Source organism: Salvelinus fontinalis, chromosome 7 (assembly GCF_029448725.1).
Source record: "Salvelinus fontinalis isolate EN_2023a chromosome 7, ASM2944872v1, whole genome shotgun sequence".
Taxonomy (NCBI): domain Eukaryota; kingdom Metazoa; phylum Chordata; class Actinopteri; order Salmoniformes; family Salmonidae; genus Salvelinus; species Salvelinus fontinalis.
In genome coordinates, this window is record NC_074671.1 from 16,647,078 (window position 1) to 16,665,245 (window position 18,168).

The 18,168-nt window shown below is 49.3% G+C and overlaps 3 protein-coding genes across 5 annotated transcripts in view; 1 reads left to right on the forward strand and 2 right to left on the reverse strand.

Moving 5' to 3' along the window:
* Nucleotides 1-357: 357 nt before the first annotated feature.
* On the reverse strand, nucleotides 358-3,173 carry LOC129859100 (uncharacterized). Its single transcript, XM_055928473.1, has 2 exons — nucleotides 3,011-3,173; nucleotides 358-1,162 (listed from the first exon to the last, which is right to left on the reverse strand). Exon 2 carries the CDS (start codon nucleotides 1,115-1,117, stop codon nucleotides 368-370), a length of 750 nt encoding a protein of 249 aa, XP_055784448.1. The 5' UTR covers nucleotides 1,118-1,162; nucleotides 3,011-3,173; the 3' UTR covers nucleotides 358-367.
* LOC129859098 (basic helix-loop-helix domain-containing protein USF3-like) lies at nucleotides 2,132-18,159 on the forward strand. 3 transcript variants are annotated; one of them, XR_008760126.1, is made up of 10 exons: nucleotides 2,132-2,614; nucleotides 3,541-3,665; nucleotides 3,747-3,778; nucleotides 3,879-3,961; nucleotides 4,575-4,671; nucleotides 4,919-10,167; nucleotides 10,350-12,086; nucleotides 14,039-14,212; nucleotides 14,429-14,552; nucleotides 15,925-18,159. XR_008760126.1 is itself a non-coding variant. In XM_055928471.1 (8 exons), the coding sequence occupies exons 3-8, from the start codon at nucleotides 3,622-3,624 to the stop codon at nucleotides 12,084-12,086; spliced, it is 7,242 nt and encodes a 2,413-aa protein (XP_055784446.1). In that variant the 5' UTR covers nucleotides 2,133-2,614; nucleotides 3,113-3,168; nucleotides 3,541-3,621; the 3' UTR covers nucleotides 12,087-12,700. The 3 variants fall into 3 exon arrangements, 2 of the variants coding, with proteins under 2 accessions (XP_055784446.1, XP_055784445.1); XM_055928471.1 differs by lacking the exons at nucleotides 14,039-14,212; nucleotides 14,429-14,552; nucleotides 15,925-18,159 and adding an exon at nucleotides 3,113-3,168 and having other exon boundaries at nucleotides 2,133-2,614; nucleotides 10,350-12,700; XM_055928470.1 differs by lacking the exons at nucleotides 14,039-14,212; nucleotides 14,429-14,552; nucleotides 15,925-18,159 and having other exon boundaries at nucleotides 2,133-2,614; nucleotides 10,350-12,700.
* The window catches only part of LOC129859099 (brother of CDO-like), a 45,400-nt gene continuing 40,139 nt past the window's right edge, over nucleotides 12,908-18,168 (reverse strand). Inside the window, exons 8-17 of the mRNA XM_055928472.1 lie at nucleotides 17,780-17,945; nucleotides 17,600-17,668; nucleotides 17,016-17,228; nucleotides 16,589-16,767; nucleotides 16,249-16,471; nucleotides 15,911-16,093; nucleotides 14,892-15,103; nucleotides 14,646-14,734; nucleotides 14,368-14,531; nucleotides 12,908-14,218 (exon numbers count right to left, since the gene is read on the reverse strand). Coding sequence (XP_055784447.1) covers nucleotides 14,058-14,218; nucleotides 14,368-14,531; nucleotides 14,646-14,734; nucleotides 14,892-15,103; nucleotides 15,911-16,093; nucleotides 16,249-16,471; nucleotides 16,589-16,767; nucleotides 17,016-17,228; nucleotides 17,600-17,668; nucleotides 17,780-17,945 — 1,659 coding nt within the window. The 3' untranslated portion in view covers nucleotides 12,908-14,057. The remainder of the gene's footprint in view (nucleotides 14,219-14,367; nucleotides 14,532-14,645; nucleotides 14,735-14,891; nucleotides 15,104-15,910; nucleotides 16,094-16,248; nucleotides 16,472-16,588; nucleotides 16,768-17,015; nucleotides 17,229-17,599; nucleotides 17,669-17,779; nucleotides 17,946-18,168) is intronic.

Genomic DNA, 18,168 nt, shown 5'->3' on the forward strand with positions numbered 1-18,168 from the left:
GTTGAATTTTTTGTATATCCTGAACCGTTCAAGACTGGGATATGGAGCAGACTGAAAACAGCATAATGAAGAAGCCTATTTGAAACTAGTCCATATTGCACAAGAGTATTTCAGAGGGAATGTTGATCATCTCCTTATACTCAGATAATCTTTATTATCCCTGAGGGGCAATTTGCTCTACAGCAGGAAGTCCAAATACATTTACATTTACATTACATTTAAGTCATTTAGCAGACGCTCTTATCCAGAGCGACTTACAAATTGGTGCATTCACCTTATGATATCCAGTGGAACAACCACTTTACAATAGTGCATCTAAATCTTTTAAGGGGGGGGGGGGGGGGGGGGTTAGAAGGATTACTTTATCCTATCCTAGGTATTCCTTAAAGAGGTGGGGTTTCGGGTGTCTCCGGAAGGCGGTGATTGACTCCGCTGACCTGGCGTCGTGAGGGAGTTTGTTCCACCATTGGGGTGCCAGAGCAGCGAACAGTTTTGACTGGGCTGAGCGGGAACTGTACTTCCTCAGAGGTAGGGAGGCGAGCAGGCCAGAGGTGGATGAACGCAGTGCCCTTGTTTGGGTGTAGGGCCTGATCAGAGCCTGAAGGTACGGAGGTGCCGTTCCCCTCACAGCTACGTAGGCAAGCACCATGGTCTTGTAGCGGATGCGAGCTTCAACTGGAAGCCAGTGGAGAGAGCGGAGGAGCGGGGTGACGTGAGAGAACTTGGGAAAGTTGAACACCAGACGGGCTGCGGCGTTCTGGATGAGTTGTAGGGGTTTAATGGCACAGGCAGGGAGCCCAGCCAACAGCGAGTTGCAGTAATCCAGACGGGAGATGACAAGTGCCTGGATTAGGACCTGCGCCGCTTCCTGCGTGAGGCAGGGTCGTACTCTGCGAATGTTGTAGAGCATGAACCTACAGAAACGGGTCACCGCCTTGATGTTAGTTGAGAACGACAGGGTGTTGTCCAGGATCACGCCAAGGTTCTTAGCACTCTGGGAGGAGGACACAATGGAGTTGTCAACCGTGATGACGAGATCATGGAACGGGCAGTCCTTCCCCGGGAGGAAGAGCAGCTCCGTCTTGCCGAGGTTCAGCTTGAGGTGGTGATCCGTCATCCACACTGATATGTCTGCCAGACATGCAGAGATGCGATTCACCACCTGGTTATCAGAGGGGGGAAAGGAGAAGATTAATTGTGTGTCGTCTGCATAGCAATGATAGGAGAGACCATGTGAGGATATGACAGAGCCAAGTGACTTGGTGTATAGCGAAAATAGGAGAGGGCCTAGAACAGAGCCCTGGGGGACACCAGTGGTGAGAGCACGTGGTGCGGAGACAGATTCTCGCCACGCCACCTGGTAGGAGCGACCTGTCAGGTAGGACGCAATCCAAGCGTGGGCCGCGCCGGAGATGCCCAGCTCGGAGAGGGTGGAGAGGAGGATCTGATGGTTCACAGTATCAAAAATTAAAAAAATACATGAGTATAAAAATGCACTATTGTACAACAAGCTCAAATCTGACTTTCAATGGTTTGTACAGTGATCCTGCTTGAGCCGTCAATCTTTCAAATCACATTTCAGGAGTATGACCCAGTACATATTTTGATTGGATCATAGACCGAATCTCTTGATTCCAATTAGTTTCAGTTTACCTACGCCTCTTTCTCCTTACTACTTGATTTAAGTTAGGTTGAGAGTTGATTGGATCCTGGATGCTAAATGGTTGATGAGGGCGTTGTGGGGAAACTACTCCCGCAACATACCATGACGTATTGGATATTTATTAAATCATTATTTATTGAAGTTCTTGTCTCATCATTGATTCGCTGCAAGCTAACGTGCCAATGATTTGTTTAGCATAGCAACGTCTAAGGATTAGAATGAAAAGACTGGGCCAAAACATGAAAAAGTAACTAATGCTGCGTTTGGATCGTATTTCAATTAGAGCACGATGGTAAATGCCGTCACCGTAGACGGGACTTGCAGCCAGAGTTCAAATATCTCAAATTTTGACGTGTGCCATATTATTTTCTACCGGATGTTGTTTAGCAGTGATTTGTTTACGGAAATTACCATAGCAACGCATACCATCGTGCTGGCTTAGTTTTGCGGTCACCTGCTTTCTTCTTTTTAATTAAAAAAAAAACGCTTTCTTGTCCGGCAATGCCGATTGGTATGACCGTTTTTGCGTCCCTCTTCTAACGAAGCATAACGACCAGCCATCCCATTTGTAATTATTTTTGAATATTCGATGAGGGTTGTTGACGTCAACCGCCTGTATTCAATGGAGAGAGATGCTATGCGCTACTAGCCTCATGTCATGAATAGCCATCTCGAGACAACTCAAAGTTACCGGGGTGTCACGTGTCCTACTTATATCAGTACAATCGTAACAACTTAAGCATTATATTATATCAAATTAACCTCACGTAGCAAATAAGACATTCATTGTTTTGTTTAGCAAATTAGACACTCATTGACCTCCATTCTAAAAAAACTAAATACGCCACCTGCTGGAGGGAGACAGATTTTCCGCCGAGTTGGGCCTCTTCCTCCTCTCTGGGAAAACCAAAGTTTTGACAGGAACTAAATTCCAAAATGGGGAAGGTACAGGTAAGTTGCTAGCTAATTAATTTAACAATTTTCCCAATTTAAAAGTGATTTGACAATCACAGGGGTGGTTTGCCAATTTTTCCAGGTGGTCTTTTGATTGCATTATTTTGTTCACCAAGTAAGCTTGATGTGAAGCCTAGCTAGCTAACACTGCTAGCTAGCAAGCAGGAGGGTGGGTGTTTATATTTCCACGATATTGTTATCCCATGTACTGTGCATGTGAGTATGATTATTGTGTTTTATTTCAGTCGTTCAAATTCATACTTCAAAAGAGGACTTATTTTATGCGAACCTACTTTAACACCAGGATAGCAGTGCTAGTTAGCTAATGAGCTAACGTTAACTACCTAACAAGTAAGTTAGGTTCAAAATGGGGATGTTTGTGGGTCAACTCACTCTTTGCCAACATCACGCTTGTTCTCCAAGAATAACCGCTATTGCCCCCAATAGATTTCATTCAAGACAGCATGTCAGATAATATTAATTCATTATTTTCAGGTAGCTAACTGGGATAACCGACTCGCTCAGCGTTGGACTAAGCTCATTGTTTACATGTAAGGCCACAGTATCTTTAATTCCAACGACCCGTTTATTGGCAAGGGTCTGCGCTCCGCATCTCGTCCCTTCTTGTTGTGATAAATAGATGCAGCACAGTGTTATTCAGAATAAACACAGCTAACTAGTAGATGGTGATTATCACAGAATTACAACAATATAAATGCTTAATAACAAAACTGTTGTGTGGCTCATGTCTGACCTTACAAATAAGTTGTTAACATCATGGGGCTACTTGCATTTGGGAGGACTGTTGTTGCTGAACAGCCGTGTCTTATTCATGAGTGTGTATCTGTTACATATTTATAATCAAGTGTTTTGTCTAATCATCATCCCTCCTCACTCCTTGGTCTCTTGTGTTTGGGTTGCAGGTCGGCCAGGGAAGGGATTTAATGGTAGGCCTGCAAGCGTGGTGACCAGTGCCTGTTATACAGGCAGTAGAGTAGGCCAGGATGCCAGAGATGACAGAGAACCAGACTCCTGGCCATAAACCACGGTAAGGGCAAATAAATTCTTCTGCATTTAAGTTTTCAGGCACACAACATTGTCTAACCTCTTTATCCATTTTCTCTTTCAGAAAGAAGAAAAACAAGGAATCTCACAATGCAGGTGAAATATTGTTGTTGTAGTTTGGCTTTTTCTGTCATTTCCCAGCATTTCCTGGGAGTGACTCACTAAGTTATGTTTGTTTTGTTTGGTTGTCCTTAAGTTGAGAGACAGCGAAAAGAGAAGATCAATGCTGGAATTAACCGTATTGGGGACCTTCTACCATGTTCCCAGGCACTTAAGCAGGTAACACAGACTGCGTTTAGACAGGCAGCCCAATTCTGATATTTTTTTCACTAATTGGTCTATTGACCAATCAGATCAGCTATTAAAAATCCTGAGCTTTGCAGCGGTCTAAGGCACTGCATCGCAGTGCTAGAGGCGTCACTACAGACCCCGGTTCGATCCTGATTTGTATCACAACCGGCCGTGATCAGGAGTCCCATAGGGTGGCGCACAATTGGCCCAGCATCATTAGGGTTAGGGAAAGGTTTGGCCGGGGTATGCCGTCATTGTAAATAAGAATTTGTTCTTAACTGACTTGTCTAGTTATTTATAGGTTAAATGAAAAAATTTAATATCTGATCTGAAAAGATCTTATGTGATTGGTCAAAAGACCAGTTAGTGCAAAACAGATCATAATTGGCCTGTCTGTGTAAACACAGCCACACACACACACACTCCTTTGTGTGTTTTTGCACCGAACCATAGAACTTACGGGCTGGGCTCGGTTCTTTTCTCAAGGTGTGATATTTATCCTTTGGTCTGAGGCTGTAGCTCCTGTTGCTATCCTGCTGTATGTGTTTGTCTTGTGTCAGTATCCATGTAAATCCCATGCTGACATCCCCTTCGTCTTTAGAGTAAGAACATGATCCTGGACCAGGCCTACCTTTACATAAGTGAGCTGCAGAAACAAAATGACGCCATGCTTCTGGAAGGGGGAGAACGAGTACAAGGTGAGATATTTTGTGTGCTTCACAATAAGTATGGTGTGACAGTGCATTTTCCTATTTGTTTGCTTGCATTTTACAGTGTTTGAGCGTACACGTCTAGTTGTGCCAGTCTGTCTACATAGTGTTTGAACCTACCTGTGTGAGGTACTGATAATATATGCCATTTAGCGTTTTTGCGTACATTTTACATAGAGGTGTTTGAGAGTCTGTGTTGACGACCACTCATCCTTGTTGTCTCCAATCTCTGCAGTTGAGGAGATCCGACGGCTGCGGCGTCAGCTGGACGAGCTGCGAAGGGAGAGCGGCCATTACATTGAGTTGCTCAAAGCCCACGACATCAACTTCCTGGACGACCCCACCGTCCACTGGAAGGGAAAGCTGCGCTGTGCAAAGGTCGCCAAAGTAACGCCCACTCACCAGCTCCCCAAAGGAATTATTGTCTACTCCAATGGGAATGTGATCTGTCCAGCAGGGAAGGAACCTAGTCCAGCTTCCGATCTGGGGAAGCAACCAGTCGAGGCTGGGAATGTTCAGTCGTCTTGTGACATCACAGTAGGGGATAGGTTATTCGGGGCTCTTCAGCACGTCAGTGTCCCTTCCTCTGCCCCTCCGCTCCTCCCTAGGGCAACCCTAGCCCCTATAGTGTCTACACCTGGCATCAAGCTGGTGGAACAGTGTGTAGAAGAGGTACTTTTAGCCCCCAAACTACCCCCCTCTGTGTCCTACATCACCCTCCAGGGTATCTGCCCTCTCCCCACGGTCACTGCAGCCTTGCCCCAGCCTGCCACCCCAGCCCCTAGTATCACCGTTGCAGCCAGTCTGGACACCCCACTCTCGCTCCATCCTGTCCCCAGCTTTACAGCCCTTCCCCAGGTCATAACCACCCAGAACGCTGCCATCAGGACTATGAGCTATACGACTATCAACAGCAGCCCAACCGTCCTCGGGGCCAGTGCAGCAGGGAGCACACAGACCACCTGGACTACCTTACAGCTGGCTGGGAACACAGTGCAACCAGTCTGCCAGTCACTCCCCACCCCAGAGACTAGCACCTCTGGGCAGCAGAGTATCCAACAGATTGTGGGCACTAAACTATCAGTTCAACCCATTCATATTCAAATGAAGCCACAGGTACCCACACAGCCCCAGACAACCATCACTGGCCATATCCAAGCCCAGCCTTCTATCCAGAGGAAACCCCAGCTACGGCCAGCTATCCTGGCCCAGCACCAGGCCCAGCCAGTCGTGGCTTCCCAGCCACAGTGTACTGTCCTTCCTCAGTCAGCCATAATGCCCCAGCCTGCTGTGGTAGCCCACTCAACTATGATGTCACAACCTCAACCTGCTGTACAACAACAGGTAACAGTCCCCTCCCATCCTAAGACTGTCCTCATGACTCAACCCCAACCAGCTATGGTTCCTCAGGTCCAGGCTCAAGCTCACCCCCAGTCAGCTGTTAGGCCCCTCCTTCAGACCATGCAGGTATTGCAAATGAACCCTACTGGGACAGCAGTTGCTGGGGTAACGACTCCCCAGAACACTAACAACCCGAGTGTTGTCATCCTACAGCAGGCCAATCCCTGCTCAGCCCAGTCGGTTGTCAGGGACGACTTAACCAATCAGACGCCTTGTCAGCACATCGTCATCATCCAGGCCTCCAATCAGCCTCCACCTGCACCTCCTCAGAACCCTCAGGTTGGCATGGTGCCTGCGGCAGCACCCAATCAGATTGTCGCTACCAGCTCCACAACTTCCACCACTGGGCAACAGATCGTTGGGGGTAAACAGTTGGTTCACATTCTACCACGTCCCGTCCCTCAAACCCAGACACCCCAAGCCCCCCCGGTTCCGCCGAACCCTCAGACCATCACTGTGAACGGGCAGGTGTTTGCCCTGCAGCCCATGAAGACCTCAAAGTCAGGCTGTAAGGGTGGCCAGAGCAGTCTCCAGCTGATCCAGCCCAGCACCGCTGAGGAGCCCAGCACCGCTGAGGAGCCCACCACCAACATGGCTCTGCACACCCTGGAAGCCCTCAGCAGTCTCAACCAGAGCTTCTCACAGGGCATGCCGTCGTGCATCTCCACCCAGAGTAACGTCCAGCGAACCCTAGCCTCACCATCCTACTCTATAGTGCCACAGCAGAAGTTATCTTCTGTCCCCATTTTAGCAGCTCCACACAGTTCCCCCGTCAGGCAGATCCAGATCCCCAGTGTGACTCCACACAGACCTGGGCTGGCGATGGGTACAGGGAAGGCCTTGTGGAGACAGCCTGGCACAGCCTCAGTGCCCAGACCTAAGAGGGCCACCACCAAGGGGACCAAGTTAGTGAGGAAGAAGGAGCCCAAACAGGGACGGCCTGTCACCATCGCAGCGAAGCCAGTTGCTTTAACAGGGGACCATCTGGAACAAGAGGTCACTGTGCCTCAGGGAATCCCATCCTCTGTTGCTGTGACAGTTCAGCCAAAGCCACTCCCTGTCAGCACTACAGCTAACACACCCACAGTTAGTATTAGTGAGGCTTCAGCACAGACCAGACCTGTTGAGCTTAGTATCAACTCTACACTGTCCTCTCCAGAAGGTAATAGTGTGACTACTAGTTCATATAGTGGACCAACTGTCTCCAGTGAATGCACCACACAGAGTAAAACCTCTGTGACAAGTGTCACACCGTGTACTGCAGCAGTTAGTAGTGGTAGTAGTATTATTATTAGCTCCACACAGAGTGAACTCATTATCACTAGTGTTGTGAGTCTAGCTACTGTCACTTCTGCAGCAGATAAACCTACAGTCACTTCAACTGTTTCTTCTCAGAGTCAACAACCTGTGGTCGCCGTTAGTGACATGTCCACTCACCTCAGACCTACAGCCAGTTCAACTGTTTCTTCTCAGAGTCAACAACCTGCGGTCGCCGTTAGTGACATGTCCACTCACCTCAGACCTACAGCCAGTTCAACTGTTTCTTCTCAGAGTCAACAACCTGCGGTCGCCGTTAGTGACATGTCCACTCACCTCAGACCTACAGCCAGTTCAACTGTTTCTTCTCAGAGTCAACAACCTGCGGTCGCCGTTAGTGACATGTCCACTCACCTCAGACCTACAGCCAGTTCAACTGTTTCTTCTCAGAGTCAACAACCTGTGGTCGCCGTTAGTGACATCTCCACTCACCTCAGACCTACAGTCACTTCAACTGTTTCTTCTCAGAGTCAACAACCTGCGGTCGCCGTTAGTGACATGTCCACTCACCTCAGACCTACAGTCACACAGAACAGACAGCCGGTCACTACTACTATCAGCACTGTGCAAACTAGATCAGCTAGCACTAATGGCAGTTCTAGACAGAGCAGATCTATGGTGACCGGTGCCTGTTCCACGGTGACCAGGTCTACGGGTGTGATGTCTTCAGTAGCATGTCAACCCTCAGTCAGCACTGTAAACTCAATAGGAAGTAGACCAGTGGTGTCTCTCCAGTCTGCTCAGCTCACTTCGTCATCACAGGGTCAGACCATGCCAGCCAACAGCCAGGAGTCTCAGCCTACAACCCAGACACAGTCCCAGCCCATGGCTTCTCCTTCGGGCCCCTCCACTCCAACCCCCTGCTCCGGTGCCCTGTCTTTTGCCTCACCCTCTGTAACAGTCCCCATGACCATGCCATCAGAATACAGGAAATGGGTCCCCTATAACAGACCCTCGACCCAGCAAATGACCATGCCCACTTCCACACCATCCCATCCTGCTGAGCTGAAAGTGACAGCGGTGTCAGGCAGGGAGAAGGAACCTCAGGGAGAGGGCCACCCCAGCGCAGCGATGGAGAAAGCGAGCGTGAGGAGTGATGCTGCTCCCTCTAGAATGGACTACACTCTCCCACAGCAGGTGTACGCGCTAGACCACGAACCCATGGCTCAGCCTCCGGCTCCTAACAGACAGACTGACTCGCTCATGTCTGGTGGCGCAGGTGGTGGAAGGAGCTTCTCTGTGGCGTCTATGCTTCCCACAGGCCACAGTGTCAGTTCCTCGCCAGGTCATTTTGGACCGTTCACTTTTGCCAGCGAGCAGGCTGATATCCTGGCTATGTTGGAGCAGGACAGTCCCGGGAGGAGGGTGGGGGGCTGCACCGTGGACAACTCCACCTCAACAAACACCCCAACACCTGCATGGGAACCCAACTCCAAGTCCCAGCAAGCCTCCAACAGCAAAGAGAGGGGTGCTGGACAACAGACAAAGCTCACCAAACAGATGGAGACTCCAGTGGCTAAACAGGTGTCTGTTAGGGGCCAGGCTGGAGATCAGACATCCGCAGTCAGACATCCACAGAACATCTCCTTCTCCCAGTCCCACTCTCGCCCCCAGAGCCAGGCCCAGTCTGGTACTTCCGGCACCCTCAGCGTCAACAACCTGATCCGGCCCAGCTCCAGCCAGCAGCAGGCCTACCCAGGCACCCTCAGTCTGGCTGGGCAGCTGGGCTCAGTCCCATCCCCTGCAGGGAACTCAGCCCATGTTTCCCAAAACTCCACCCCTGTCCTTCCTCCCTTCTCAGGCTCAGTCCAGCTGAACGAGTACTCCCCCCTGATGAGGCCCCAGGTGGGGGTGGGTGAGCCGCGATACATCAAGGACTTGTCCAAGCGGCCAGCCCAGGATGATGTGATACTGTCCAGCAGTAACAAGCGACAGAAGACCTGCTCGTCGGCCTCTAACGTGGGCCGCATAGAGGTCAAACCCCTGGACCACAGCCAGATGATGGTACCCCAGCTACCCCCTACCACCTCATCCATCATGACCAGGATCAACCCAGACGGAGTGGGTACCCTGTTCTCGGGCAACACCTTCATGAATACAATGCTCCGACCCACCGAGAGCCACTGCACCCCCCAGCTGCACACACAGGAACACAACCAACCAGGTGTGCTCCACCTGCCCCATGGCCACCCCCAGCATGGTGCACCCCAGCCAGGCCAACACCTCGGGGGGAACCCCTACCTGAAGCAGCAGCAGCAGCAACAACAGGAGCACCAGAGGCACCACCTGTACCAGCTCCAGCACCACCTGATCCAGCCTGACCCTGCACAGCTCCACAGCCTCCACCAGAGGGCGCTGCAGCAGGTCCAGAAGAAGCGGGGGCTGGTTGGAGGGGGTCAGAAACAACACCACCAGAAGGGAGGAGTTCAGCAGCACCAGCATCAACAGTCACAACAATCACATCAACAACAACCTCAAACACACCAGCAGCACCAGCAACAGTCGCAGCAACAGTCACAACAACAGCACCAACAGCAAACACAACAACAGCACCAACCACAAGCCCTGTCACAGCAGCAACATCTACAACAACACCCTCAACAGCAGCAGCAGAGCTCCCACTCCAGACACCAGCACCTCCAGCAGCAACAGATCCAGCAGCAGCACTTTGGGTCGCAGCACCAGGAGAAGAGCTGTGAGGCCCAGCCAGGACCAGCGGGACCCAGAGGTCACCACAGCAGCCACCTGGCCCAGGAACACCTCAAGGTACAGGAACTACTGAGGCTGTGTTGAATACATAATGATAATGATTTTATTATCTTGTTTTGTGGCTCTGGGTATACATTAAAAACATGTCCACGCCCTCCATTAGGATGATTTAGAATGAAGTCTGTTTTCTGTATGTTTTTATCCATTATTTTCTTCTCTCCTCTTTCCCCTCCCTTCAGTCTGATCAGGACCACAGCACCATGCAGAGGCTGATGAGCTCTAGAAACCTGGAGCAGCACCTGACCTCCCAGCCCAGCAACCCTGCCTCCCAGCCCTCCGACCTGGGCTGTGCCCCCCCGCGCCAGGATCACCACCGGGTCTCCAGCTACTCTGCAGAGGCCCTCATTGGGAAGGGCTCGTCTAGTGATGAGCAGCAGCGCATGGTGCTCCATCTGCAGGCCACCCGCGGTACTACACAGGAACAGCCAGACCTACGGGGATACCTGGACACACCCAGAGTGAAGGGCAACGTCACACACAACCCTCAGAGCCGGCTGCCCCCAGACCACCCAGGTTCTGCAGACGTCCAGAGGGTCTCTGAGTGTCCTCCATTTAAAACAATGGCTGGTGCTGAAGGGGGGCATCAGCTGGGGGGCTTTGAGGACACGACACCTAAATCAGGTCCCTCTCAGAGAGGCCAGCAGGGGGGTTTCAGGATGAACCCGGGGCCTCCAGGGGATGGGCGAACCCGTGGGGGGTACAGTGGACCCCATCCTGGGACGCAGGGGGTGCAGATTGGTGCTCCAGGTCTTACCCGGGACCAGGAAGGGTGTCATCAAAGTTTTATGCAGAGTCTCCTGGAGCAGAACGACCACCAGAGGGCAGTCCAGTGCTGTCCTCCGGTCAGTATGGAGTACAGCTGTGTTTCTGGCAACTTGGCAGGGGACATGCAGGCTAAAGCTTCCAGCCCCAGTGTTCCTCCCACCCAGAAGGCCCCAGCTATGAGGCTTGGGGAGGGCAACAAGGGCCACATTCCTCATGGTAGTGGGAACATGGGCACCCACCCAGGGGTACGGACAGGCCTCCCCCACCCTCTTACCCCCCACAGCAGCTCTGAGCCAGGCCGCACCACAGCCTCCTCCAGACCGCCCACCGCAGTCAGCCAGCGCTCCCGCCAAATTACCCAGGAGGCCCAGAGCGGGAAGCTGAGGCCTGGAGAGCGACCACGGTCAGGCAGCCTGAGACCTGGGAACCCCTTTGAGCCTGACGTCCACCTGCTGGGTCGACCACAGTCAGGGAGTGAGGCGCGGCGCAGCAGTATCGTTCGCTTTATGGCAGACAGTGCCCAGGTCGCCGGGGACAACAACCTGGTGCCTGACCAACACCTGGCCCAGAACTTTGGCTTCTCCTTCATGCCGGATGGAGGAATGAACCTCCCTCCTATCAACACTAACTCTACTTTCATCCCCCCTGTTAGCCAGACCAACTCCTCCCGCCCCTCGGCCCTGCTCCCCGTAGAACCGCAGAACACCTTACCCTCCTTCTACCCCTCCTACCCCCCTGCCGCCCACCCCAGCCTGGCCAGCGACATCCCCATCCAGTACTTCTCCAACCAGATGTTCACCAGCCCCAGCGCCGACAAGAGCAGTTCTGCCCCCCTCAACAACCGCTTCGGCTCCATCCTGTCTCCCCCGCGCTCCGTAGGGTTCGCCCAGGCAACCTTCCCCCTACTCTCAGACATGCCCCCTATGCCCATCAGCAACTCCTCTGGCATCACCCCACACCTGTCCAACTTCAGCCTCACTTCGCTGTTCCCTGAGATCGCCACGGCGATGCAGCCTGATGGTTCTGTCATGCCAATGTCCCCTTTGCTGTCCCTCTCCAACAATTCCTCTGCAGACTCAGGCAAGCAGCCCAACCGCCTCGCCCACAACATCAGCCATATCCTGGGGCATGATGGGAGCTCTGCCGTGTAGGTGAGAGGACTTAAGGTGTTGTCGTGCCAACGTGGCAGTCAGGAATGTTCTGATTCCATTTCAGACATTTATTGAGTTGTATTACGTGGAGTAATGTCATGCCATGGCTAATTGAATTGACAGGATTTCAACTCTTCTGTTTGGATTAAAGCGGGTGGAAGGGCTGGTGATCTTTTCTGTTGGTCAGCTGAATGGTATTTAGGATATTATTTATGGTTAGTGTTATACTTTAACTTTCTGTCAGTTCTATTGATACCCTAACATGGCAGCGGATGCCCTAGTTACTGAAGTCATAGCATTTCACTGATCAGGCACTCCTATGACTAGGATGGGGGAAATTAAGCTTGTAAACCATATGGTTTGCAAATAGGTCTGACGTGACGACTTATCTGCTCGTAAAATTATATGAAGAGTTTTGTACTTTCATTGACTAACTTCTAAGAGGATTTATTTGAAAAACGTGCGCAAAATTCTCAAATTTAAATTTACTAACTTAAAATCAGGGTGTACAGTACAGAATTTATGAGATGTTTTGTAAATAAGTTTCTTATGATAATTGTTACTTTGATATGTGTGTATCTGTAAATAAATAAAGTTGATTAACATTTTTTTAATTGATTAGAACTTTGTAAATGTCCAGTTGTCATCAGTTTCCGTTCCTAAATAGTCACAGTACTGTAGGGGCCTTCAGTTGGGTGAAGGACAAATCAAGTGAGGGATGAATCTGAAATGGAATCTTTGTGATTACACCTACTTATTTCAATTCCGTACAAACCGCAAACCATTTAACAGGGTTAAAATGAAACGCAAAAACAACTAAGGAAATGTCATTATAAGCTTTATTTACATGCAATAGTGCTTCTGCCTGTGTAACCATGATGTCTACACACATAAAGATGGGTTATAGATTCAGGAACTCCTTCATTTTGATCTCAGACGCCTCGTGGGGAAGGCTAATACTGATGCACCTAGCTGTGAGGGAAGAATAATAGTGACACACCAGTCGGATTCCCTCACAAGGCACAGTCGTTTGGAATAGTGGCCAGCATAAACAGTAAACAGACTGTCATTTCTGTCTAAAATAAAATGGAGCAGATAAAACTTCCAGAATCTTTCCCATTCAGTGATAAGAAAAAAGAAATCATGCTCCCAAAAATAAATAACTATACAATATATAAATCTCTGTACTGTAAAAATAACAAAAGGCAGAATGCTATGAAGTTGCATACGCTCGTTAATACTTTGTTAATGATGAAAAATGCATAATATTTCTCAGTTATTTCTATACAAAATGGAAGACGTTGAGAATCGCACCATTATGACAACACTGAACAGGATTGAAGTGGGAGTATATACACAACACTGCATCACAACATACATGAGGTTTGTGTCCAATGTGCATTATCATTGAGCATATTCAGGTAGTACCTCGTCCAAATGCTTGCTCTCCATTCGCCTCTACCGAGCGGCACAACCCTGTCCATTGGTCTTTTATTTCCAGCTGAGGAGAGTATAATAACCAGATGTCTGACTTGTGGAACATTTGAATTCTACAGGGAATGACTGAGGAGACTGGTCAGAGAAACAGTGGAATGGCACTTCTCTCTATCCTGTAGTATCTCATCCACATTCTGTTGAAGATTTCATTTGTGACTTATATCAGCACCAGGATTGGAATCACATTCAAATACTCCCCCTTCCTCCTCAAGAAATGCAGACATTAATATATACGAACACAGATCTGTCTTTATAACACAGAGTAGGATTACAGCGTGATAACAGAAACTCCCTTTGTCCTGGTTGTAGCGAAAGGGCCCACAGATAAGTGTCTTTCAATATGAACATATTCTTGTACACAGCATAAAACAATGTTTTTGTATGTACAAAAGCATAAATATATAAATACCTGTGATACAAAAATAAATACTTTGTGTTTTCTGTTTTTCTGATAGCGTTTTTTCAAGCGTCCGTTTAATCTGACGTCCCTTGTTCTACCGGCGGTGTTTCACTCTGGAGGGTGTTCACTTCCTGGAGTGGAAGTGCATCTTGGGATTCTGGCGTTGTAGCTGCTGAGGTTGTCGCCTTGGAGTCCTCCTCCAGTGATAGCAGAGGAGAGGGAGAGCAGGGTAGGTCTACACAGACAGAGGGGAATATAATACATGTTCATCTAAAATGGTCATTTGAAATCTGCAGTGGGCATAACACACATTCATAGCTCCTTAAGCATGAGGTAAATGCATAAGTTGCATAATGTTAAAGTTTTGTGAGAACGGACTTGTACCTTGATTGATGTCATTCTCCTTTATGATATCCCCATTGTAAAAACGGGTGTTCCCCGTCAGGTCCTGACTGCTGATTGGCTGTTCTGAGGTGTTGAGTAGCTGGAGGGTGGAGTCATCAGGCAGAAAGCAGTGATCTTCTCTGTCCCCATGATGCTCAGGCTCACTGATAGAGGGACATGTTTGGGTGAGAATGCTTCTATATACACATGTGTACATACACACACAGAGACGGACCGACTGACTGAAATTGAGGATGTGAGAACAGTCCTGTACCTACCTGTTAGAGTAGTGGTAGACTGGGACGTGTCCGTTTGACATGGTCTGTGCTAGTAGCGTGCCACACTCCATATCATACTCCACATCCTCCTGCAACAGGAACAAGAGACATCAGTTAGACTTCTGTTATTCATGAAAAACAATGTGCCCAAAATGGATATGCTCCCAACAGGAATTTATCAGTGAGAAGCACAAGACACGAACTTGGCGAGCTTAGGTTCCCAATGGGGACAGAACTCAGTCTGACCTGATGTAGTCCTGGCAGGCAGTGTGTGGGTGGATGGTGTTTCCCGTTGGAGGTGTACAGTCCGATGGGTGGGTAGACGGCGTGCGGTGGGGGCAAGTGGGGGTCCAGGTGGCAATGCCCGACCAGTGCCAGGCCCTGCAGGGGCACCATGGTGTACTGGCAGGAGGAGACAGGGGACGCCACAGCTGGGAAACACAGGTCTGACATTTCCTCTGGAGGGGAGAAAACACAAGTACCGTTGTTAGACATGGAAGGACTTCCAGGGCTGATATATCAAGGGATTAGTCAATTCAAAATGGCAGGATTGGTCAGTTACATTTTAGTCATTTAGTAGATGTAGAGCGACTTACAGTTAGTGCATTCATCTTAAGATAGCTTCAATACATCTGACAAACACATATTACAGTTATAGTCAGTACATTTTTCCTCAATAAAGTAACTATTAGCAAAGTCATAAAGGGGGAGGGGAATTATACTTTTTTGTACTTTTACCCCTTTTTCTCCCCAATTGGTAGTTACAGTCTTGTCCCATTTCTGTAACTCCCCTACGGACTCGGGAGAGCCAAAGGTCAAGAGCCATCTGTCCAAGCCGCACTGCTTCTTGACACACTGCTCGCTTAACCCGGAAGCCAGCCAAATCATGTGTCGGAGAAAACACTGTCCAACTGGTGACCGAAGTCACCTTGCAGGTGCCCAGCCCGTCACAAGGAGTCGCTAGAGCCCGATGGGACAAGGACATCCCCGCTAGCCAAACCCTCCCCCAACCCCGACGACGCTGGGCCAACTGTGCGCCGCCTCATGGGTCTCCCGGTCACGGCCGGCTGTGACACAGCTTGGGATTGAACCCGGGGCTGTAGTGACTCCTCAAGTGCCTTAGACCGCTGCGCCACTCAGGAGGGGGAATATTTGAGATACTCTTTGAGTTCAAACAACTACAGTTTGTTGGTGACTAAATCGAACTTGATCCAACAACTACTACCACCACCCTCCTCCTCATCATCATCCTCATCACTACTCACTCTCTTTGGCCCAGGCTCTCCACAGGCAGAAGGGGATGAAGGCTACGATGATGAACACGAGGGCCCCCAGGACCACGCCCACTATGAGGTAGGGGAGGTCGCTGGGACGGGGCACAGGCCCCCCAGAGTGCTCTGGTCTCTGGGACGACGTCTCCGACGGGGAGGGCCGCTGGTTCAGACGAGCTGGGGGAGGGAGGGGTTCATTTAGTTGATGTAACATTTATTACAGTCAGGCTATCAAATTCATTCTAGAAACAATGATGCTTTTTTAGCATTTCTCTGTGAGAGTACACGTGTGAATGAGATGGCTATACAGGTAGAGACAGAGATCTGCTTACCTTTAGTTTCTAAGATAACCACGTTGCCAAACTCGCTCTCTCCCCCCTCGTTGAAGCTCTGCATCTTGATGTCGTAGGCCGTCTCAGGCTGCAGGTCACTGATAGAGTGCCAGTAGCGGTCACCCTCCACCACGTCCTTCTTATAGTCACTGTCGTTGTCACTGTCTGTCGGCCGGTAGAAGATGTAGAAACCGTAGACAGGGGTGTTGTTGACGGCAGTGTACTGTGGTGAGAAAATATATGAAAGATTGAATATTTACAAAATGATAGTAATTTGAGTTTTCAGCCATACGTATAAGATAACAACACAAACATAAAGGACACAGCCTGTTCCACTCACTGTCCACTTGAGGATGATGGTGGTCTCGTTGATGGCTTCATTATAAGTGATGTAGGGTCCGTCTACAGGGCGTTCGTTGGGCCTGCCGCCACCCAACACCGTGTAGGCCTTAGAGGGGACACTGGGGGGGCTGGCGCCAATCACATTCACTGCCAACACACGGAACTTATAAGACATGCCTACAGGGAAACAGAAAGCACACACGGGTTAAAATAACCAAACAAACCTCTGTCTTTCTCTGACCACACATGGTGACCAGATGGTAACCATGTTGATTACTTAGTCATTATTCAAATAGGTATGATTATGATGATTATTAAAACAGTAATGTTGATGATAATCAGTCATGCTAATGATGAGGATGACGATGAGGCCATTTGTCATGAGGGATAACGATGATGATGGTAATGATGGTGATGAAGCTCACCTTTCTCCAGGCCAGTGATCTCCACAGACAGTCGTTGGGGGGGGATATTAGTGACAGCCACCTCCCATTCCCCCCCTCCCTTCCCCTTCAGCTTCTTAAACTCCACCTGGAATGACTGGATGGGGAAACCACGGTTACCGCGCGGGATCCACGTTACGTACGCAGACGTCTCTGTCGCCGTGGAGATTGTGGGCTTATCAGGGGCCTCGGGAGCTGTGGAAAAGTGATAGAAGTTAAACGGACATCAAATCTATTATTGGTCCATATTAATGCACACATAACCACACTGACACAAGGACAGACTCACTCTCAATACCACTAACGCTAAAACACTCACAGACACAAGCAGGTAACGTAGACAACGTACAAAGACTTACTGTGAGCTCATCCTTTAGTGTTAAAAGTGAAAGAGAGATCAAGACAGATCACATGTTAGTACAGAGTAGAAAGGTGAGGGGGTTAACAGTTAAATAACAACTCTGTCAGGATGTTAGAAACAGCTGAAAGGGCTATTAAGAGTTGTAACTGTGGTCCATCTATGTTCCAACCATACTGGACAGTAGGAGAGGGGGGCGGGGACTTACGAGAGAGGCGAGGTGATGGTACTGCAGGAGTTTTAGGGGGCTCGTTCTGTCCCCCTGGACCCCTACGACCTGTTGGCACGGAAACGAGTATTAGCAAAAAGACACAAATACCGGGGAATGCGTCAACATGGGGACATTTATGATAATAATTTTGATGAATCGATAGGTAAATAAATGTACCTTTGCCTGTCCTGAAGGTCATCATGGCCGGTTGTCCCAGGCCAGCACAGTTCTTAGCAGACATCTCCACCTCGTACAGACTGGCTGGCTGCAGCTTGGCCAGGGTCAGCTTGTGGAGAGACCCAGATATACAGCTGCTGGTCCACTCACCTGGAGGGTCCTCAATCTGATGGAGAGAAGAGAGGAGGCATTAGTTAGTTTGTGAGGACATGTAAAGACATATGTCATTGTAGACAACTTTATAATATCTATTTCATTTTCTTTCATTTTTATTAGTTGTACTATTTAAATATTGATTACTGCACTGTTGGGTAGAGCATGCGAGTTAAGCATTTCACTGTACTTATGGATGTGACAATAAAACCTGAACTTAAAATGTCTACACTGAA